The sequence below is a fragment of the Ceratotherium simum genome, chromosome 1 (assembly GCF_057802395.1).
Source record: "Ceratotherium simum simum isolate JZ-2026a chromosome 1, ASM5780239v1, whole genome shotgun sequence".
Classification (NCBI taxonomy): domain Eukaryota; kingdom Metazoa; phylum Chordata; class Mammalia; order Perissodactyla; family Rhinocerotidae; genus Ceratotherium; species Ceratotherium simum.
The window spans coordinates 89,676,176-89,700,072 of NC_141900.1; the positions used below are offsets into that span (position 1 = coordinate 89,676,176).

The window sequence follows — 23,897 nt, forward strand, 5'->3', positions numbered from 1 at the left end:
TTATCACCACCTCCTTGCCCTGTAACTGGTACTTTTTTTTCCAGGAAGTAAGAAAATGCTCTGGTTCCGTGCTGTTAACCGCTGCCTCCCTCCCCCCCTCACCCCATACCTCCTCATGGACTATTTTTACCAGTGCTGTTCTAATGTTTCTCCCAACAGTTGAATAGAGGAGGTTAGAATTTCTTCCAGACAAATTCACTTAGGTTTTTCCAAGATGAATGTCATTATGTTATTTGCTGCCTATAACTCTAAATTCTCTGGAGCCCTTTACATTTCTCTTTCTCTGTTGCTGTTCACGGCCCTTTCCCATTTAGTAACATTTGCCCTTTTCACCACTCTGTATGTTCTTGCACATGAATTAAGGTATTAAGTGAGATCAGTGATAAGCCCGTGTCCTTAGCATTCACTAGATGCTTTCTCTTCTGAATTTGTTGATTTGCCTTTATCACTACCCTTTGTTTGCTTTTCAGCCTGTGTCCTATCAGGGGTAGCCATTTAGAATGAATCTATTTTGCTAGTTATATTTTTTTCGATGCACTGTATAAAATGGTTCACTGACGTCCAAATATATATCAGCCACAGTGGCCTTTTCATCCACCAAATTCACATTGCTATCCAAAGCTATCCATCACTTTTGTCAGAGTATTTGGGTCTTTAATTAAACCCTGCTGGATATTGTACATATTTCCATTAGCTCCTTCTGATTTAATCTATTATTTTTCTAATTGACATCCGTTCTGAGTCACATGTCCTTAACTCTCAGGTGGCCCATTTTGTAGCTTTGGTTTATTTAGGTTTTCTGTGTTTCATGAATAACCTGAGAGTTTAGTAAATGCACTCTCAAGTGTTCGCCATTGGGACCTACTGATTTGCATATGCTCATACTTTTCAAATAATCCACTGATTTTTTGGTTCCTCTGCCAAAACCATTTTCCTTTCCAGCCCTTCAGTCCTAAAAGATACAGTCTTTGGTCTTAGCAAAGTAGAGAAATTTCTTATAACAATATCAAGAAGTGTATTGGGGTCCCTCACTGGGACCAAAAGGTCAGAAGTCAGGGTTTGAGTAACTCAGCCAACCGATAGCTGAATAACAAAGCCCTCAGCAGTGATAATGGCTTGTGATGAGCCATCCATTCAACCTCACACAGTCATTGTCTTAACACACTTGGGAGGTAGCCTGCTAGGGGCAGAGTCAATGGCTAAAGAGTAGAACTAACTGGCACCTACCAGAATCAATCCGTTACCTTGGCATAATACTCTAATGGGCATGTTCTCCCATAAAAGCCATGCAATCCACGCCTATCCCCACTGACCTTCCTCCCCAAACACTTACAGGTAGAGAAGGATCTCTATATTATAAATACAGAAATCCAACGCCTGTTACTCCTTCACTTCTGCATCCCATCACTAACTCTGGTAGTCACTTGGTGCAGAAACCTGGGTTTCTGTACCTTGTCTAAGGTCCTTCAACTCTTTTCTCCTTTCCCATATACCAGAAGAGAGAAGCAGAATTAGCAGGCAGGCTGGCTAGCAAGCCCAGGATTTATTTTACTTTAAATTAAAACATTTGCCTAATGACTTAGATACCTTTGATCTGGGTCTGGATTGGATTTTTTAAAAAAAGTGTAGATAAAAAAGGCTTTTTGAAGCCAAGGACTATACCTTTCTATATTAGCATTTAAAATGTTATTAGAGCTTCCTAAGCATTAGTAATAATAACGCTAGGTGTTCCTTTGAAGAAATCCTTTGCATTATTTATGGAAAAATTGATAATTCCATTTCATTACTTAAAACTGAAAAAGCCATAGGGCCTCTGAATTATTCTTATTCAGCATATCTCAGCAATTGTTTTCCAGATTGCTAATCTGAGAAATACAGATAACATCCAATGTATGGGCCTTAAGCCAATCAGTAAACAGTATGTAGCTTTCAGGCCATCAAAGTGCATAATACTATGACCTTTTATCAACCTATGATATTAGATAGATTATTTTTTTAATTGAAAAGACTATCTAAAGTGATATTCGATCAATTATTTTTTTAAATTGAAAAGGCTCTCTAAAGTGATATTCAGCACAGCATAGCTCTCCTTAACCTGGACTTACCTTTTGATAATCAAAAGAGCATTTACAGGAGTATGAGACAAACACAATTATGAAAGTAAAATGAAGGACCTAAATAAAAAATCACAGAACAAGAGGGTAACTCTATTCACTCTTTCATATTTCATTATTTGATAACATCAGAAGATGAATCCATCAGAATTGCTTTGGCAAGTGCAAACAGAAATGTGCCTGATCAATATTTATTAAACCCTTCAAAATGGGAGAAGGAGTTGAGCAGACTTCTTAATGGACTGAATAATTATTCATACAAATGGGGTTTGACCAAAGGCAGTGCCAGACCAAAGAGACACAGTTTTAATTGTACTGAATTTAAAATGCAGACCTTCCTCCAGCCCTGTTGTAGAAAACTTAATTTAAAAAATTATCTGATGTAGCAGAGAGTGACATAAGAATCCTTAAGGTGTTGAGGAGGAAATTTAAACCATAGATATTTATAAATTTAGAATGTGTTCCAAAGGTGGGGAGCAAAGTTTCTAGCTAAGGGAACAAAAAGGAATTTTCTTCCCTTTTCAGCGACTGTATCTGAGCTTGGGAGAGGGTCATCATCTCAAAAGTGATGGGTCTCGGAGGAATTCCTTTGTTTTGAGTGGTTGTATTTTCTGAAGAGAAATAAAGCGAGGCTCTGGCTGCTGCTATCAAAAATATCAGGATACGTTCCAGAGAGGGATGAACACAGCTGACTAACTTTTATCGTCTCCCCAGGAGAGACACCCTCAGTACTGCTGAAGCATGATGGTTATCAGAACTAGGCCAATAGGTAACTGCCATTTAAGTGTAGTGCCATTGATGAAGGGCCGTGGTGTGTGTGTGTCACTTTATATAAAGAAAATGTGGGTAGATGACCGATCAAAGAAGCCCAGGCAAGCTTTACAGCAGCAGACTCCCAAGCTCTCTTTACCTCTTGAATGATTTTCTGCTGCCACCAGCTGAGGGAATTTCTGCACTGTCTTTTCTAAAACCCGTACAATAGTCTCCCCTTATCTGCAGGGGATACGTTTCTAGACCCCCAGTGGATGCCTGAAACCTGAGATAGTACTGCACCCTGTATATACTATGTTTTTTCCTATACATACACACCTATGATAAAGTTTAATTATAAATTAGGCACAGTAAGAGATTAATGGTGCTTTGGGGCCATTATTAAGTAAAATAAGGATTACTTGAACACAAGCACTGCAATACCTCAACACTTGATCTGATAACCCAGACAGCTACTAAGTGACTAACGGAGGGTAGCATAGTGTATACAGCATGGAGATGCTGAGCAAAGGGATGATTCACAGAGAGGGACAGCATGAGATTTCATCATGCTACTCAGAACGGCACACAATTTAAAACTTATGAATTGTTTATTTCTGGAATTTTCCATGTAACATTTTTGGACCATGGTTGACCGCAGGTAACTGAAACTGCGAAAAGTGAAACCATGAATTAGGGAGACTGCTGTACTTTACTTCTCTTCTAGAGTGTCCTGGCCAGAAGAAAAACCAGCACAATCTGTTTTCAGGAGTGTTAAAAACCATCCCAATATAGAATATAAATCTAATTCTACCACTAACTCTCTGAAAATTATTTAGCTTTTCTCTACTTTAGGTTTTTCTTATTTCTGAAATAGAAATAACTTCAACTATTTCAAATTAGAATTTTCAATCATGTCTGTAATAAACTCTAAGCTCTCTGAAGGGGAAGACAAATGAAATCAATTATATTATATTTTTTAATAAACTAATTTATTCTTCTGACACACAGGATTACCATCCATTTTATTATTGGTCTGGAAAGTACATCTGAGCTAAGTTTACACTTTTTCAGAATGTTTTCAAATCAATGGCTACTGCACCTTGCAGTCATGGCTAGGGGAAAATCAGCATCAGCTAATTCTGATGGAAGCCCATGGTTTTAAAGGACCAAGAAGAGGATGCTGTAAAGGTTTTAAAATCCAAAAATGCCAGTGCTTAAATAGCATCTGCTATAACCTCTTTGTTTTTCACATGGGAAGCAGAGGTCCAAAGAGCTGACAGCATTTGCCCAACGTCGTACAGCTAGTTAGGGCGGAATGAAAGACTTGACTAGAATCTGAGCTTAGCTGATCTCCTGAGTATTTTTACTTGTCTAAGTCTTTCTGCTATAACTACCTCTCAATTATTTATGGGATGATTGTCTAGTTTATGGATTATTCAGTTCTTTTCTCTCTTTCCATTTCTCTGCTTATTATTGTATAGACTATTGACTGAGCAGAAAAAACAGGAGTTTAATGTTTTACCTGACAATTTAGCGACCCATCTACTACCGGTTTTTATTAAAGTGCTCAAAATGCTGCAACTATTGAATTAAAGCAATTTTGGGAGCTGCAGTCAATACTAAGTTATATTCAGGTAGATTTTTCTTTGTTTGCAACTTAAATTTAAGAAGTCAGCTTCAGATCCTAATTCTCTTGTTGACATTAATACTATCTTTATCTCAGGAAGGACTAGATGAGAAAATCTTCACAATGAAATTACTTACTTATCCTTCTTCCTCAAGGAAGTAATGAATCAGAAGGACAGCCAACTTGTGGAAAGGATGGTCACCTTGTCCGTTACCAGCTTGGAGGGGCAAAAAGGGAGAAATAAAGAAAGATGACTGAAAGAAAAAACCAAAAATCTTTCCTGTAACTCCTGAATGCTGAATTTGCAATATGACTTCATTATTTGGTTTAGAGCATTGAATTCCTAGATCAAATCCAGTGTTATTCAAATATAACTGCAAAGTGTATAAATGAATTTTGAATTGCCACAATACTGGTTTGTTCCATTACAATGGAAGACAGAGACTTGAGTTAGTATGAGAAGTTTATTTAATTTGTATTTTCTAAATCATGACTAAAAATGAATTAGCTATACAGGTATTCTTTGCAATTAGTACTCTTGCTTTTTACAGTTTCAAATATTTCTGTATTATGATGGCTTTGGAATGAGTCCAGGGTTCAGAGTCCTTCATTTTGAGGCCTTAAGACAAATCTCTCATACTCTCTGTAGCTCAGTTTGCTCATCTGTAAAATGTGGATAATTGCAGGACCTACTTCAAAGGGTTGAATATGTTAATGCACCTAAAAGTTAGATATTATTATTAATATTACTATAATAAAGACAGATTCTAAAACCCAGCATAAGATATAGCTGTATATCCATAGAGAATACAGTTTCCATTCAGGGATCTAGCACTCCAAACCCCACCCCATAAAGGGAGGCAGATGGCCAAGCTTTCCCCAGGGACTGTGGACAGTCCCTCAGTCAATGTCTTCCTTTCACCCCCACATCCCAACTTCACGGAACACCTGCAGGTACGGGAATGAGAATTGCCATGGGTTGGGAATAGCTGGTTTTAGTGGGGCTTTCTTCCATCAATTTACAAAGAAGAGAACCGAAAGTGTTTCCAATTGCTTTCAGAAAAGCAGTGATAACTTTTATGCTGAGTATGCCAAAGTGGGAGGTAGAAGCAGGGATGAGAGACTAGAATGCTTCTTGCTTCTTGTCTATGAAAATTTATGAAGAGCTCTTAGAGAAAAGTAAGAAAGGCAGTAATACTCAAAAGATAAAAAGACGTCAACAATTTGCTTATACATATGTGCATACCTACATACATTAAAAACCAAAAAGTCGGTGAAAAATGTTCAACCTCATGTACATTAAAAGAATATGAGGAGATAGGTGCTGTCATATGTTGTTGGTAGGAAGATAAATTGATACAACTTTTTTAGAAAGCAATTTGGCAGTATTGCCAAAGTCCTAAATATACTTATCTTCTGACTAATTCTGCTTTTGGAAATCTATCCTCAGGAAAGAAAGTTTTTATAACTGGAAACAACAAAAGTGTCCAATTGTGTTTCAACCTAAATATTTCAGCTATAAGAAAGAAATTGGTAGAACACTACGTAGGGAGAAGAAAATCTAGAAGTAAATGCCCAAATGTGGTATGTCTTTATAATGGAATTATATGGGTAATCTTTTTTCTGCTTAATCTTTCTGTATAGTCCATACATCCTATATGACACACGTATTAATTTTTCAGTCAGAGAAAGACAAACTTTATTTTTAAACTTTAAAAAGAAAATCTGCCCAACTTACCAAAATGCCCTTCATATCCTTGCTGGTATAAATGTTTACAGACAGAATCAATGGGGAAGAAAGAGTTGCAGTACAATACCACTAAAATAAAGGAAGACAAAAAAAACACGGGGAAGAATAGTCTGTTGATAAAGGAAACATGAGGAAGATATGTGAAAATAATCTGCCCCGGAACACAGTGTAAACGTTGTCATGTTGTAGACTGTGTGCACGAGGCCAGTCCATGTGACGTCACGCCACCGCTTTTCCATCACTGCGCCCGCCTCCCTCTCTGCTCATTACACGTTGAGAACTGCTGCCCAAACACGCACAGCAAAGGGAGAGAGAAACCATGGGAGAACAACCACCCCTCCCAGAATGTTCTACCTTTCAAGGTGACGTGGAACCCTGGTTTCCAGAATAGAATATTTGGTCCACATCTAGCAATTGGCCTCTGAATATTATGGGCTATGAAGAGACTTGTTTTACAAGTCATGAGCCAGAAAATGTCTAAATCAAATGTGTGCTCACCGATCCCATCCAGGCAGCTAAGTAAAGTGCTACCTAGTTTAAAACATGGTGCCTTGGAAGCGATGGCTGCTATTTTATTGCTTGACGATAAAGATCAAGCTTTCATTTTCCTGGGGCCTCAATAAGTGCTGATAAATTATTTATCCCGGTTGGGTTACATGATTTCATTTCAGTGTGTCAGTGTTTACCATGGAAGCTCATTCTAATAGTATAGTTTGAGGCATTTTCTTATTTTCTCCTTAGGGCACCTTGGAGCACCCTTTCCCCACCTCCAAGTATAACTGTTGGTATGCTGATTTAGTATAGTCTTTGCTACTGGGTAACTATTCTGAAAGATGAATGAATTTCATTCTGTCTTTAAATATTTATGTTTCTTTATGATCTAATATATCATCATGGTTATGGGGAATTTTTTTCCCTAACTATAGAAAATACACCATCAGTTACCTGTCAATTTTGTTTAATAACTCAGCTTTGCAATTCTGGGGCACTGTTCATCCAAGGCTCTTGAGTACTCTTTTAGTCTCTCAGTCCACTTCAGAGTGTCATTCTGGGATTTATAAAGGTCATCATTGCACAGAGGATATTGAAACATTAAGGACTTAAGTGGTATGCCCTTTATCACATATCACACTGGAGGATCCAGGACTAGAAATCCAGGCATCTTTGTTTTGTTGTTTGCTCCCAGCATGGAACAACATTCTCTGTAGAAAATCAGCCGGTATCCCTGGAAACAATTCATCAGATTTTTCAAAAGAAATCCAATTTTGTCTGGTCTGATGGGTTCAATGTTACTTCTTAAGATAAATGATGAAAATGTCAACATCATAATACAAGGAAACCCAATTCTTTTGGTTTAATCTCAGTGAAAAGCATCATAACCCACTTATTGCTTCTGTCTCCTTCCCTAATGCTTTTAGGCCTTTGGCTCAAAGAGATGGGAACAGTTCTGTAACTATTCCCACACTAAACAGACTCTGGCTCAGAGTCCTGGCTGATTCAGAACCTTTGGGAATTGCTATAGCTGGGGATGGGGCCTCAGAAATCTGCACTTTTCATAAGCTCCCCAGGCACTCTACAGTTGGAGAACCACCAGTCTAGAACTGCAGCTATCAAGTCAGTTCTAGCTTTGAAAGAATTGTGAGCCCCAAATTCTCTCTCATTCTGTTTGCTAAATCTATATTCGAACATGTGTTCTTCTTAAGCAATTTTTAAAATGTATCCTTAGGTAATTCCCTAAATGAACAGCTCTCTCCATTACCTGTGCATCTAAGGCAAACAGAATTAGATGATGTAGGGCCTCATTTCTCAAAACAGGGGCTATTATCAGGGAGGAAGCCACGGGGTGCCAGGGGACATTCAAAACCATAGGATAAATTGAAAGCATCTTCCTATAGCATCAAGTTTTTCTTAAAAATAGTATCTTTTAGGGCCAGCCCGGTGGCATAGTGGTTAATTTCACGTGCTCAGCCTCGGCAGCCCGGGGTTTGCGGGTTCGGATCCCAGGCATGGACCTACACACCACTTAACAAGCCATGCTGAAGCGGCGTCCCTCATATAAAGTAGAGGAAGATGGGCACAGATGTTAGCCCAGGGCCAATCTTCCTCAGCAAAAAGAGGAGGATTGGCAGCAGATGTTAGCTCAGGGCTAATCTTCTTCACCAAAAAAAAATATATCTTTTAGTTACAACAGATATATTGTAGAGTAGGAGTAGCTCACATGGGTTTTATGCTAAATGTGAAGCTTCAAAAAAATGTTCTTGACTGTGGCTGATATTAGGCTCCAAGACCTCTGGAGGTTAGAGTTCATTCGTCTCTTCTATCAGAAGTACCTCTGTCTATATTCAGGGTTACCCTTGACCAGTGATTCCTCATATGTGGTTCCATGAGGTTAAAGTGAACACCCATTTGAAGCCACTATAGAAAATTAGCCCCAAGAGGACCCTCTAAGGAAGGATGTTGAACAATTTGTTGCCAGGAGTCACTCATAAACTTGCCAATCTAAGATGAGCACTTTCCATTCCTACCACTATTTAGGAAATATTCACAAAAGACTATTATTTCTCCTATGTATAAAAAGAGTGTTTTAATTAGAAAAGGAGTTTTAGCAGAGCAGGAAAAGGAACTAGCCCATGTGAAAAGACACCAACGCTCTTACAGACCACATTCCCATTGTAGCAGCAATTTATAAAATAGTCTTGAAATTATGAAGCTCCCAGAATGTATTCCTTACTGCAAAGAGGGCTTAGTTCTCCCATAGGATATGCTCATTTTCAAGAGGCTCCTGATAAAGAAGAAACAAATCCAAGGCCCTGAGTCCAATAGTACAAGATTTCTGAGCGAGTGATCCTGATAGATCTGCCAGATCTCTTCCCCCCAGAGTTGCCTTTGGCCCGCTGCCTTGTTCTGTCCCCTCAATCCTGGCAAAGCTACGTTTCCTGTCAGGAAGAGAGCAGGAAGTAACCTGTGCCTGAGAAGGCCCCTCCGTCCTTTGGCTAACCAGCTGTGATGGCAGTGCTGGCGCAGAGCCTGCACTGACCTTTACCTTCTGGGTAATCTGTAGTAGCCGTGCAAGTTATGGCCTGAGTCCAGTGGACTCAGCGAGGGATAGTAATAGCATAATGTGGGTTTTAAGGATGGCACGTGGCAGCCTTCTCCCTTCCCGACTCCCACCTTCATCTTTTCTCTGCATTGAAGATTCACTCTAATGCATGTTTCTCTTACAGGCACTACTCTACTCTCCACCACCTGGGCCAATGGCCTTGTAGCCAGATGGCTCTCAAGTCACTTCTTTTTTGCTAGAATTATAACTGGTCCCCTCCCAGACCATTCTACACAGCGCTGTCACATTAGTCTTCCAAAAGCACAACTTGGAATGGTGCCTCTGCTCTCAACAGAACCTTGAGGCGGGTGGGAGAGGTCCTTTATTTACTTGACTAGGCCTCAAGTTCTTCATGGACTAGGCCTAAGGTTCTCACTGACTTAACTAGCCTGATGTCAGACTCTCTACCTCTGGCTTCAACTGCCTTTTCCCCCAATGCTTCACTGTTCCACGGCACTCCCCAGGCTAATCAAATTACTCTTCCCTGCCTTTGCTCATGCTGTTCTCTTTTCGTCTAATCTAGAGCATCCTTCCTGGAAGCACTGCCTGACATATCCTACCCATATGAAGTCTTCCTCGATCCTTCCCCCTCCCCTCAGCATGGTGTGATTTCTCCTTCCTCTGCTAAAATTCCTAGCGTTTATACCTCACTCGTGGCACTTAGAATGTTCTACTTGTCTGTGTCTATGAAGAAAAAGTATTGGACTGAGAGTCAGAAACCTGGGTTCATATCCTGGCACAGCCACTCACTATCCTTGTGACATTGGGCAAGTCGTCTAACTTCTCTAGGCTTCAGCTTCCTTATCTGAGAAAAAGGAGTCATAGCCCCCTTGGTATGTGAGGGTGAAGTGACACAGTACATGGAAATTAACTTTGTCAACAGAAATGCAGTCATTATCTCTCTGGTTTTCATTACCTTTCCCACTTGTCTCGGAGCTGTTTGAGGAAAGGGGCTGTGTCTTGCTCATCATTATATACTACTATGACTACATTACTATTAGCACATTATTATTATTATTATACTTCTAATAATAATACTTAATGTTTATGGAGCATGTAAAATTGTGTCAGGCACCATTCTAAGAGGTACTATTATTATCCCTCTTTATGGAGGAGAAAACCATATATTTCACAGGGCCTCCAATGAATGAGTGAATGAATTAGAGATTGCATGAGAGAGAAACTGCTGGCAATGCCTGCCAGATGATTATTTCTCTCCCTCTTTGTTCTGTACCTCTACATCTCTCTCTTTGGATCTCCCGAGGTAAATGCAAAATTAGGAGAAAGTCTTGAGTGAACTGAGACCCTGAAAGATGTGAGGTCTCCCTGGGTCTTCATTTAGACTTGTTCTCATGAAGTGAGCCCCAGTGAGCTCCAAGAGGATAGAGATCATGTCTGTCTTATTCTCCATTGTATTTGTGGGGCCTAGAACAATGTCTAGTGATCAATAAATGTTTATTAAGTAGGTAAACTAAGTAATTTATGAATAACCTATCCATTACCAGTAAAGCCTCATAAGTTGCTGACAATGGTGATGATGAGCAGTGTTCTGTCTCACTTTCGCAGGCAGTACTACGAGATGTTGTACAACACGGCCGATGAGCTCCTGAACCTCGTGGTGGACCAGGGTGTGAAGTACACAGAGCTGGAGTACATCCATGCCCTGACCTTGCTGCACCGCAGTCAGACAGGGGTGGGAGACCAGACCACCCAGAACATGAGGCTGCAGCGGCTCAAGGAGATCATCTGCGAGCAGGCGGCCATCAAGCAAGCCACCAAGGATAAGAAAATAACTACGGTTTAATTGAGTGCACTGCAGGGGCTGAGGGTGGGCATCATTTTTTATTTTTTTAGTCATCCTCACTTCTTTCTTTGCTATGTTTTTTGGTGTATTCTGAGCTGACTTAGTTTTCTCTACACTGATGCTTTAGTGGAGAATGTAAGGATTTAGTGGAGAAAGTAGTGGATGTTAAGGAATTTTTTTCTCTTTAGTCTTGGCTTTTCATTATAAACTCTAAAGGGAGTTTGTAGTACAGAATGTTTTGATCTACTTGAATACAGTCAATTCCAAGGGGACTAGGGTGGGATGGGGAGGAAGGTTGTGTCAAATTGGACTCTGAAAAAGTGAATGCATGCATTACTAATACCCAACAATCTTTGGAAAGTAGACTGCTGCCTAAGTTTTAGTCCATTCCTGAAACCACTTAATAGAGTTCTATTACATAAACAATAGGGTTTTTACTCTCTTGACCTGTCAGTTTACAATTCAGTGAAATAAGTGTATGTGCATTGCTTTCTGTCTCTATTGCCGAGATCAAATCAGTGGCTTCTCAACTGGCTGTAGTTTTCAACAAATTTCCCTAACCAAAATAGGACCTCTTCCAGGGGTCATTTTATCTCAATCCCTGGGAGAGTTTTGTCTGCAGTAGCTTGTACACAGTTTATAGGTTGGTGTATTGCCTTTTCATTTTTATTTCTGATGTATCAAAACCAAGAGCCATCAAATTAATGACAAAAATGGAAGAATGAAAGGTGATTCAACCCTCTTCTTGATTTTTCCCCTCTACTTTCCAAGAGAAAATGATGGTTAGAGAACTTTTAATCTCACTTGAAACATCGTTTGGGTGTAAATGATGCTTAGATGATCACTTAGACTCCTGATGAGTCCCTAGGTCTTTCTCACCGTGGAAAGTAGCCCAGGTCTCCTCAGCTGAGTGCAGGGAAGATGGGACAGCCATGACATTCCTCCTCTGTGCACCTACCTGCTGAGTCCATTTCTGAAGTGCTCTTGGGTGGTGTAGGCACTCACTGCTCCTGGCACGCTGGACCTCACCACTGTCCCCAGATCTCCAAGTGCTCTTGGTGCCTATTGTTGATATGTCACAGAAGAAAGCAATGCACCGACTGGGACACACCTTAAAAAGACATGGAAGGGAGAGCAGAAAGGACTTTGACCATACAAGGTCATGCCTCATGCCCTGATAGTCCAAAATTTTACACCTGTTTGTATAACTTTGGCCTTGGTGGGAAAAGCAGAAAATTAAAAAATGTTTTGAGAAGCTTAAATGTTGTGTATTGTTTTTCTTGTATTTCTTCAGCAAACATTCCCTGAGGGCCTAATATGTGCCAAATGCTGCTGGGCATGGGGGCAGATACTAGACAATGAGGACACCCTTACTGTCTACCTTTAAGACAGAGTATGGGAACTGGACTCTTCCAAAATCCCCACAGGTGTACACTCAGAGCTGAGTTGGAAATCAGGTCAAACAGTGGTGCAGCTATGAAGAGAATTCAGCAGGCAGCTGGAAGATGGTCTTCCAGAGGGTTCTTGAAGGAATATTGTAAATCTGTGTGGCTTCAGATGCCAAATTGGGAAGAAGTTGAATCTATGTAGGAGACAACCAGGGAAAAACATACTGCCCCTCAACAATATCATTGGAAGTAGTCTACCCAAGAAGTGGGGGTGGGAAGAGGGAGACAAGGGGAGATTAGAGCTGACCACTTTGTGGCCCTGGCCTCCCAGCACAGCTTCTGTGCCTTTTCTTCTCTTTCCTGTCCACTCTATGCAAAGAACCCTGGAGTGGTGACAGTGATGCCAGAAGAAGAGCCAGGGCGGGATTGGGGAGTGCTTAGGATAGTTTTATTGGATGTGGAAATAGACATGGGTTTGAACTGAGTAAAATGCCAAAAACACTGAGAACTGGCAGAAAAATGGCAGATGAGCTACTTCAGGGAGAGCATTTAGAAAAGCAGAATCCCTGCTTTGCTTATAATAACGATAGGATTGAAAAATGCCAATTCTGCACAGAAAAAGCGATCTAGGGTTCTTTGAGACATTCAAGGCCCAGATTTCTTTGTAGGATGGTACATAGGTCATTATTCTTCAACAGGTCAAGAATAGCCAATGACACATTCAGTGGATGGTCAAATGGATGCAGATGGAGATGCCATGGCCACCTCAAAACCTACCTTCATTTGGGACACAGTGAAGATTGCTACATGTTATGGTCCTACTTTGGGGATATTTTGTGAGACTGCTTTTGAGATGTTCACAGCCATGACCAGAAAATGCTAGAGAGAGCCAGGGTCTGCCAAGGACAGGGTCCAGCATACACACACACTGATATGTAGCCACACGAATTAGTTTTCTACCATGAAGACCACTCCCTAAATGTGTTGTTGCAGCTAAAAAGTCCAACAAAATAGTCCTCACCAGAAGGAGCACCGAGAACAAGCAAACCATTATCTTGTTCTCATACAAAGTGACAAATGAGATGGACATATGTGGAGTACTATCTACAGCACTAGTCACGGCACCTTGGAGAAGGTTCATGAGAAAGGGTCCTGAGACAACAGACATGACCATGAGAAAGGAGGACTGTGAGGTGAGTTTGTCCAGCCTGGTCATCAGAGAACTAGCTCCACAAGCAGTAGCCGAACCCAGAGGGAGCTTCCCTCTTATATCGTCACTGTCATCTACTCTATGGCACTTAACATGTTATCCCATTTCGTTCTCACAACTCCATGTCATAATTACTACTTTCCTTCCTTCCATACCCAAGAGATCAGAAAATTACTAAAGGGGTCTCTCCCAACATAGCCTCCCTTAAAATAAATTCCTTGAAAAAGAGGTACTAATTCAAAGGATAGGATCCAGCTCTTGATATGTATTGGCAAATTGTGTTCTCAGAACTGCTGATAGTGGTTTCTTCTTCCACAGTGTTTTGTTACTTTTGATTATCTTATTATCACCTGTCATTACACCTCTCAATTTATAAACAATGCTCTTTGGATAATATTGTACCATTCACCCCATGAACACTCATTTATACCTGTACTATTAATACAGTTTCCTCCAGGGACTTTCATCCTAGCACAACGTTTTCTACCTCACAATGAGGTTCTTTAATCTTATTGCCCACCTAGAATGTTTTCCCTCTCTCATCTGATTACGTCTCTGCTGATTAGGCAAGGGTAGGTTCCTCATGCTGCCCTTGCCTGAAGAGGGCCCCTACTTCCAGGCTCTGAAAGACAAGTTCATTCTTGAATAGGCAAATCAGCTGAAATTCAGTGGTAGGACCAGGCGTGAGCTCCCACAGCCCATAGCCTGAGATAATCAGTCATGCAGAATCTGTGGGGGACCCTCCACCTGGAAGTGACCTCTTTCACAGAAGCCCCAGCCCCTCTCCAGGACCTCATTCTTGCCTGAATGTTTTCTCAGCCTAACAGTCATTAATTTCTGTTTCAAATAGCTTTGGAAGAAAAATTCAAATACAGCCAAGTTGAATTGGCAACCAAACCCTGATAATTCTTACTGTCAAGTCATATCCATGAATCTCTTAGCACTAATGCATTCATTCAGTCAGTCACAAAGATATAATTGCCTGTTACAGCTCAGGTGATATGGGATTCATGCAATGGCAAGCAAAAGTGACAGTCCCTTGTGGCATGGAGCTTATACTTCAACTCTGATGAAGAGTCACACAACTTCCGCTCTGATCTTGTCATCCCCAGAGTCCATATTTCCCTCAATCTGTCAAGGCTGTCCTTTCATTTAGAAGACATCTCATGGGATTGAGGACTGAAATCCTCAGCCTGACCCTCTGCTGCTCCCTTCTGAGGTTTGCCCTTCTGGAAGCTTTGGACTGTATCTCACTATTCACTGTTCCCTCCCTGGCTAGCAGAGAGCCTGGAAGTTCACCCTTTACCATTTGTTGGTGGAGCAAATGGATTCCTACCTCACAGCCTCTATGAATGGACCAAGGCCTTTGCCTTCAGGATTCTTGCTCTGAGGCATAGCTGTGGCTGCCTCTCCAGGACCAGGGCAGAGAAACTTCACAGTAAAGAACGGAGAGTGGCAGAGCTCAGGCAAGCCCAAGCTAGACTCGCCTACTGGGGGCAAATGTGATGAGAAGACCAACAAAGTGGCTATCCTCCTAGCAGGATACGAAAACAAGGAGCATCCTGATCAACGATATTTTGCTTGAAAACCAAAGTGTGTGCCGAAATACACACACTTGAGAGCAATTGTCTTAATGTGGCAGGGATGTAAAACAAATTGGGCCTAAGTTAGAGGGAGGGTAAGGAGGTACGAGAACAAGAAAACAAAGAATGACTAGGCCTGGCAAAGGTCGCCACTCTGTCCTAATTAGGCACAGTTGTTATAAGAAGTACATAATTAACAAGCGTGGGAACAGATGTCAACTACAGCAGAGTCTTTCCTGAAATGGAAGAGGTAATGAAGTGTACACAGCTGGAAGTGGTTGTCCTAATTTGGCTGAGGCAGAAGGCCTGCCTGGAATTTTGAAGAAGTGTAGTAAGAGGCACGCCACGGGTTTACACCTGAAAACAACTAATCCTATTCCAACTGGGCTGGGGTGTAATGAGATAGAGCTAATTATCAAGAGTAATGAGATGCAAAAGCCACTGGAATTGAGCTGGAAATTTCTTTAAAAATGAACCAAGGCACAAAGACCAAAGAAGAATTTCTGTTAGTGGAGCTAGGTGTGAGTGTGATGAAGTGTGTGTGATTTGAGGAGTTGCTTTAACTTACCTGAACTAAAAACTTATGTCTGTAATTAAAAATCTTGCCAGGACATTCGCACATCTGAACAGGAGTCCCTGGGAATCTGCGAATGCTGTGACCTGTAAAAACTGCATATGTATTTTTTAAATACAGCTTGTGTCTGTGCATACAACTGAAAAAAAATGAGGCCAGGTGATCTCAGGTGAATATGGTTTCCATTACAGTCAATCCCATTTAGAATGTGGCCTCAGATTCCTGCTGACTTGGAGATAGATTCTCTAGGAGGAGGAAAACTGGCAATATCCTCATCCCAAACATTTAATTACTTACCAGGCTGAGTTTTCTTTCAAAAGGATTTATTTATTGCGAGAAATCAGGAAAACATTAGTACCTGTTTTTTGTTATTGTTTTTATTTCATGTTTGCTATTGTGTTATCTTAGATACCATGTATTGAGCACTTAATATGTATCAGATGCTGTGCTAAATGCTTTACCACATTATTCCATTTAATCTTCACAATAATCCTCTGAGATAGATATATTATCATCCCTGTTTTAGAGAGGAAACTAAGGCTCAGATTAAGGACTGGGCCGCAGACAGATGCTGATGCGAGTTGATGCCTGGAACGCCTCTAGTCTCTATTCTATGAGGGATGCCCCTCCTCCCGTGTGGCAAAGGGAGGGGACCTCACATGCTATATTCAAGCTCCAAGTGACATTCTCTGGTAGTTTAACTCCATCCACTCTGTCCTCTCCTGCGGCCCCCAGAGGGAGCCACTCTCAGACTGAATTTGGGTCTGCCTATCCCACTCTCCTCTCTGCTTCTTCTCAGCTCTTGGAGGCCTGAGCCCACCCCTGTGGCCAGTACATCAACATAACTCTTGGAAACAAAAAGCTTTGGCCCAGGGGCTGAGCCCAGTCAGCCCGAAGCTGAAGATGACCCACACTTGAGCCAAAGGCTGGAGAGGTCAGGAGGGTGGGGGTCAATGCTCAGGTTTGAGAATCTGCTGTACCTTGGCTCAGAATATCACCTCAGCCTTTGACAAGTAGTTTGCTGTACAAGTTATTAAACACCCTAAGCCTCAGTTTCCTCATCTCTGGAATAGGAGAATAATAATAGCTCCTCTCCAACAGTTGCTGTATAAAGTAAAAGAGGTGTTCAACGCCTGGCACATAGTGAATATTACACATACATAATAAATAATATTATCTTGTCTGTTTCTTTGAGGAGCTTCTGACCCCATATCTAGAAAAGCTGCTCTGTGGATGTGGTGGAAGAGTGCAGCCCCCCCGACAGGCAGGTCCTATTGTTAGAAAGGCCCAGGCAGCTGCTTGCTGTGTTTGGAAGCCTGAAGCCCCTACGCAACAGTATGTCCAGATTTTGTTTCTCCATTGTTCCAGCTCCTTCTGCCACACAGGACAACCACCCTTGGGTTCCTCAAGCTTCCTTTTTAGCTATTAGTGAGCTTGCATCTCACTGCCTGCCAACATATTATGTGCATCTCATTAAACTCTGAAGGTTCAGGAACCCTACAGGGACCAAGCCTTAGCAGTCTTACTGGCCTTCTGCCCAGGGTTTGAGTTTGCTGTTACTCTTACCTATGCTGAGGAATGTCACCTCATGGATCTCTAGAAAGTTCACAAATTGCTCTATGAAATTTAGGTGAGAAAAGTCACTTTTTTTTTTTTTTTAATTTTTCTAAATCAAATGTAGTCTGAGCTCCCACTTACATTCTCAGCAGAAGTCCAACTTCAGTAATTTTTGTGATTTCTTCCTGGGGAGGGGAGGGAGGAGCTTCCATGAAGCCAGTATCTTCGTCAGTGTGTCCTGATCACTTTGTCACCAGCACCGGTCAGATTGGTGCTATGAGGTCCCAGGTTCTTGGTCCACAGACACAAAGGAATTTGAGAGCAGACTCACAGAGGAACTTTTGACAGAGGAGGATTTATTAGCAAAGTGAAAGTACACCCCCAAGGGGAGAGGCGGGCAGACTGGAGGTGAGCAACTGCCCCGAAGTTGTGGTGGTCGGTGGCTTTGGAGGATGGGGTCCTGGGGGCGAGTGAGGGTCTTGGAACGTGGACCAGTGGGGGCATTGTCTCCACCCCCACGTTGGGAGGAGGAGATTTTTCCTTACATAGGCATCTCTGGAACTGTCATGGCAGTCATCCCCCGCAAGGGGGGCAAAAATTGCAATGCAAATAAGGGTATAATGAGGCTTGGGGCTACTCTTGGTCAGGGTCGGGGGAGTGCTGCACACCTGAAGAGCCGCTGCCTGGTAATCAGGATGCTGCACCTGGTGGAGTGACCTTGCTCCCAGCTCATGTCTAGCTTTCTGCCTATCTCAACTTCATCTCTCCTGCTCTGGAACCTGCTGCCCTCACGTACTGCTGTCCCCGATGCAGAGGTCCTCTCTAGTGTTCCCAGTCTTCAGTGTCCAGCCTCCACAGGTGTCCCCTGCAGTCACCCTGACCCAAGGTCCTGCCAGCTGTATGGCACTGTGAGCTTGGCACAAGTTGGAGCACTATAGAATCTACTGCCTTCTCTTTTCTCAGGTTTGGGGATCCAACATTCCAAGTTGGACAATTCTGTCTTCTTTCCTCTAAAGCCAAAAAGTCTCTTCCTTTCTTCCACTGGAGATCCTGGACTTTTCAAAACAATAGCCTGCCTGAGGGAGTTTCCCAAGTGACTGCCTCCCTTCCCTCTTCTTTCTCAGCCCTGAAATAGGAAGTTTGTTAGCCAGACTGCTGGGGAAAAGGGAGCCTGGGCTTCAGGAGCAGACCCCAGATAGCCTTCCTGTAAGGTGGCAGAGGGAAGAGATATTCCTTTTATTCTAATTTGGCTTGGGGGATTACTAATCAACTAATCTCTCGGTAACTCACCCTGTGGTGGATTCATTAGAGCTGGAAAGAACTTCTTTAGAGAGCTTTTGTCCCAACCATCTCACTTTTCTGACAGGTCAGGTGAGGAGGTCCAAGAGAAGAGAGTGGGGACACTTAGTGACTGAGGCAGCACCAGCACCCAGGTCTCTTGACTGCCAATCCCAGGGACCCTGCATTTGGGGCCCTAAATGTGCCCCACACTGTTAGGCTGCCAAGTAGAGGGGTAGAAGGCAAGGATCTGCCTTCAAAGACGGAACAGGGCAACACACAGGAATCAACTTTGGGATATTGCAAGCCAGCGTAGCATTCGAAGTTCATTATGTGCTTCAGACTAAATACTTGAGGAATTCAGAAGAAGGAATAATGATTGGAGACTATTGTTAGCCAGATACAACTTAGTAGAGGATATGGAACTGAACTACAGTCTTGAAGAAAATGTGGAGCTAGGGGAGTGATGGGGGAATTTGAGATGAAGGGGTGCATTATGACAAACTCTACAGTTTAAAAAAAATAAGCAATGAAAATGAAGCAAAAAAGAAAACTCTCAGAAGTATGAGGAAGATCAGCAGAATACAGTCATGAAAACTAGTCAAGAGGGAAAACTAGTCAGGGAGGAGACCCAGCACATTGGATGTTCTTTAATTATTCTAAACCTTGCCGGGGGTCAATGGATACATGGGGTCTTTGCATTGCTTGGAATTACACATATGCAGCATTTGGAGGGATAGTTTGTAAGTGCATTATATGACATAAAAGTCTGAAGTTTTAATCAGATTCTCAATATTTCCTGCTCTCCACCTTCCAGGAATATGGTAGGATTGCATTTCCTGGCTCCTTTGTGTTCAGGTGAGACCACGTAATTAGGTGGCCAAAGAGTTGTGAGTAGAAGTATGTCACTTCCCAGCGAAAGTATTTAATTTCCTGTGTGCAGCCTTCCAGAGCTCACTGCCCCCTGTGCCACAACATCCAGCAACATTCCAGACCACTCAGTGTGCTTGGGTCCCAGAGGGAAGAAGATGCAGAGCAGAGCCCCAGCTGACCTGCAGAGGACTAGTGATATAAGCATGAAATGAATCTTTGTTGTTTTAAGCCATTGAAATTTTGGGGTTGTTTGTTACTGCAGCATAACCTTGCCAATTCTGACTAATACACACAACAAAGTGGCTGACCATGATGAGGAGAGCAGAAAGAGCAAGGGAGTTTAAAAGAAGGATGAAGTTATTGCATCAAAGAGAACTATTTGAGGGGAGTGATGGGAACCGGAGCCAAATTTAGAGGCTTGAGGAAGAAGTGGTGCTTTGCCTATGTCAAGTGCTCAGTCAGCATGTTTGTCCTAGAGGCTGAAGCAACAGGGACATGTTGTTCACTCACAGAGTGACCCTAGAGCCCCCCAGCTTATTTATGTCTTTTGCTTTCTCTACCTCCTTCCTTTATTTTAACTCCTATAGTATTGCAGGCTCTTATACATAGGTCTTAGTTCAGAGTTTCTAATTATTCATAGGAAAGCTTCTGTATACACCTAATACATAAAGAGAAAAAATTAATACCTATTATAATTAACTGTTATTAAAGCTTAAAAACCCTAAATTTTCACTGAGGTCTAATCCAGTCACTGGACCAGCCCCTTCTGCTTTGGAAGCTTCCCATCACAGTGCCATTCAACACCAGTCCCCAGAACTGAGTTTTTATCCTCTGACAACCCAGACTCATTCACCAAAACATGAAAAAGACTGGGAGAAAAAATCTGTTTTCTGTTTTTCTACCATCTTCTCCAACAGTTCAGAGTTCCTTGTATTTCTCTGATGTCCCAGTGGAAGTAAATGTTAATGGTTTTGAAGGAGATCTGAAGTTGCAATTTTAAAATGAGGAAACACAACACTGACGTGCTGTTAACTCAGCCAGTTTGAAGAGACTAATCAAGTACCAGGCCTTTGGTACTTAAAGAGCTGCAATTCACTCATCTACGATACAGCAAACATTAAAGTATTTGCTCAGGGGTTATAGAAATTCTTCAGTTTTGCAGTTTTATTAACTGTTATCATTTTCTTGGATTTTCATTTCCATGTTTGCTAGATACAGTTAGTTACGGTACAGGTCCTGCCCCAGCACAGCCCTGGGACGGTTACACACTGTCCCAGACCCTACTCAGAGATCAGAAAGAAGTAAGAGTATCCAAGCAATCCATTGAGGACTGATTGTCTTAATCCCTTCAGGCTGCTATAACAAAATACCAAAGACTGGGTGGCTTACAAGCAACAGAAATTTATTTCTCACAGTTCTGGAGGCTGGGAATTCCAAGATCAAGGCACTAGCAGATTTGGTGTCTGGTCAGGCCCCACTTTCTGGTTCATAGATGGCGCCTTCTCACTGTGTCCTCACATTGGGGAAGGAGCTAGGGAGCTCTGTGGGGTCTCTTTGATAAGGGCACTTATCCCATTCATGAGGGCTCTACCCTCATGACCTAAGCCCCTCCCAAAGGCCCCACCTCCTAATACCATCACATTGGGGATTAGGATTTTAGCATATAAATTTTGGGCAAACAGAAGCATTCAGGCCATAGCACTGATCTAAGCCAATTTGCTGTTCCTATTTGTCAGGATCCTTTGGTAAACAATAGGAACTGTCAACCCTGAGAAGTCAGTAGGAGCAATATGCCTCCTCTCCACCACTTTGCTACCAGGTAGTGTGCTACAGAGTAAGCAGGCTGCAGACAGCATTCATTAGTGAGTGAGCACAGAAGTCATCTTTCAACATGTTCCGTAAGTTCAGTGAAGTCCTCACTCTCTGTCCCCACTCTCTGACCACCACCTTTATTGGAACGTTCAGTCCAAGGCAAACACAGCAATGTTTGCTCAGCAGGATCAGACTCACCTGCTAGTCAGATCTGGAGACAGAGTTCTCCATTAATTATGGGGCATCGGGCACCCAGAGTGCTGTTCCATATCTGTCAAGTACTGGGTTTACCTCTTTTTAAATTCATTCACGAAAAGGTGATAAAGTCCATAAAGTCTTGCCAGCCCAGCACGTATCTTGAACACGTTTCACCACTCAATTCTAACCCCTCTCATGCTAATTAATCAACCCTGATACGGTTCAGATTTAGATGGCAAATCTTGAAAAGTTTGCCACAGCCACCCCTGGAGAGCAGATTCTGGAAGGATGCGCTGAGTCTGGTCTTTGAAGGCAGCATTTCTCGAGGAGCTACCTGCTCTGCCCCCTCATTAATATCCTGCCCTTCAGATGCAGCATCAGTTCCTCTGATCTCCCACAATAGGACATCTACTCACTGTTATTTTCCTAGTTGTGGACACAGATTTGAACTCAGTGGTCCACCAGACCTCGGGACCTACAACTCAAATTTGCAAGGCAGGACCCAGGGTAGAGTCCCAGCTGCCTCACAGCACAAGGTCACCAAGTAGGCCACCAGAAACAAGCTGGGCTCGGCCCCAGTGACATAGTGCTTCTCTGACCCACTGAGTGCTCCACTCCAGTCACCCACAATCAGGAAGCCTGACCCAGAGACCCCATGAACTAGTACATAGAGCTCCCCACTCCCAAACCTTACCCCTACTGCTGGTGCAAACTGGATCCCTTCCAAGGGTGCAGAGCTTTGTACCCTTATCACGCCAAGATTTAGAGCCCATCTAGCACAAGCATAAGCTAGATGGACTCTAAATTAATTCATATCCAGGACCATGCCACTAGCCCATAGCTTATTAATAATGGATAGCTGCAGCCCCTGACTTAGTTAAGCTACAAATGTCCTTCATTTGCATGATTAGCTCTTACCTTACTGATTAGAAATTTTCATCCTGTCCCAAAACCTACCTTTTCTGAATGAATGACTCTTCTAAAGGGAGCCACGTTCTCTAAAATGCATCTCAAATCTGAATAAAAAAGAATCAACAACAACAACAACAAAAAAAAACCTTGTTATTTTCCTTATGGAATGAGAAGAGAGGAGCTTAAGAAGGTTTTTAAAAGTTCAGTGCCATGCTTATTGAAGGAACTAAAACTAGCTATCGCTCTCGGGGGACTAGGGGGACATAAGATTGGAGAAGGTCTTGGGGGCTCAGAGGAGATATTAATGAATTTTTAGTTTTTACCTTGAGGAGTTTGGGGTAAGTACTAAGAGGTTTTAAGAAAGAGACTGGGATCAGGTTTTGACTTGAGAAATACCACCCTGGGGGGAAGATCGATAATGAATTGGAAGGCAGGGAGACTAGTAATAATCCAGGAGAAGGATGGTGGGGGTTGAATTAGGACGATGGCAGTGCAGATGGAAAGGAGTGGATAGATTCAGGAGACATTTAAAAGCATGATGACTCCCTCACTTCCTTCAGCTCTCTGCTTGAATTTCACCTCCTAAGTGAATCCTTCCTTGACCCATTTAAAACAGCAGCCCCTCCCCCATCCTTTCACCTTTCTCTGCTGAATTTTTCTCCATAGCATTTATCACCCGCTGACATCCTAAATAGTTTGTCAATTTGTTTACTTTTTGTATTCCCCTAAATATACTAAATATGCTAAAATATACATTCTATGAGGGCAGGGATTTTTGTATCTTTTGTTCCGTGTACCTCTAATACCTAGAACAATCCCTGGCACATGGTAGATGGTCAAGAACTAGTTTTAGAATGAAGGAATAGGTGAAGAATAAGTGGAATTGGCAGGACATGATCATTGGTTAAATGGGAGGGGGTGAGGAAGAGGAAGTGGTAAAGGGGCAAAGGAAGGTTCCCAGGTTTCTAGCTAGGTTAACTGAGCCTGTGATGTGCCAGTCAGTAAGATAGGGAACACCACGTGGGAGGGGAGAGGCAGGGTTGGAGGTGAAGGAGTGAGTGGGTGATAAATGTGAGGCATCTGTGGGACATCTAGAAAAAGATGTAGACAGACAGGAGAGGGCTTTTGGTTGGAGGAATAGATTCTGCAGCCTTTTGAATCTTAATTCATTCAAAAAACTTTTATTGTGCACCTACTTTGTTCCAGACAGTATGCCAGGCATAATGGATACCAAGATGAGCAAACTGAAGTCATGCAAATGGATGACATTACTCATAAGATCACAATTACTACCACAGTTGATAATAGCCAGTGTTACTAAGGGGGTAGAGAGCAGGCACTCTCATAGACTGTAGAAGTCTCTA

At 42.2% G+C, this 23,897-nt stretch overlaps 1 protein-coding gene across 1 annotated transcript in view; it reads left to right on the forward strand.

Annotated features, from left to right (window-relative positions):
• EXOC4 (exocyst complex component 4) overlaps nt 1–12,410 on the forward strand; it is a 740,211-nt gene extending 727,801 nt beyond the window's left edge. Inside the window, exon 18 of the mRNA XM_004430750.3 lies at nt 10,911–12,410. Coding sequence (XP_004430807.1) covers nt 10,911–11,148 — 238 coding nt within the window. The 3' untranslated portion in view covers nt 11,149–12,410. The remainder of the gene's footprint in view (nt 1–10,910) is intronic.
• Nucleotides 12,411–23,897: the final 11,487 nt, after the last annotated feature.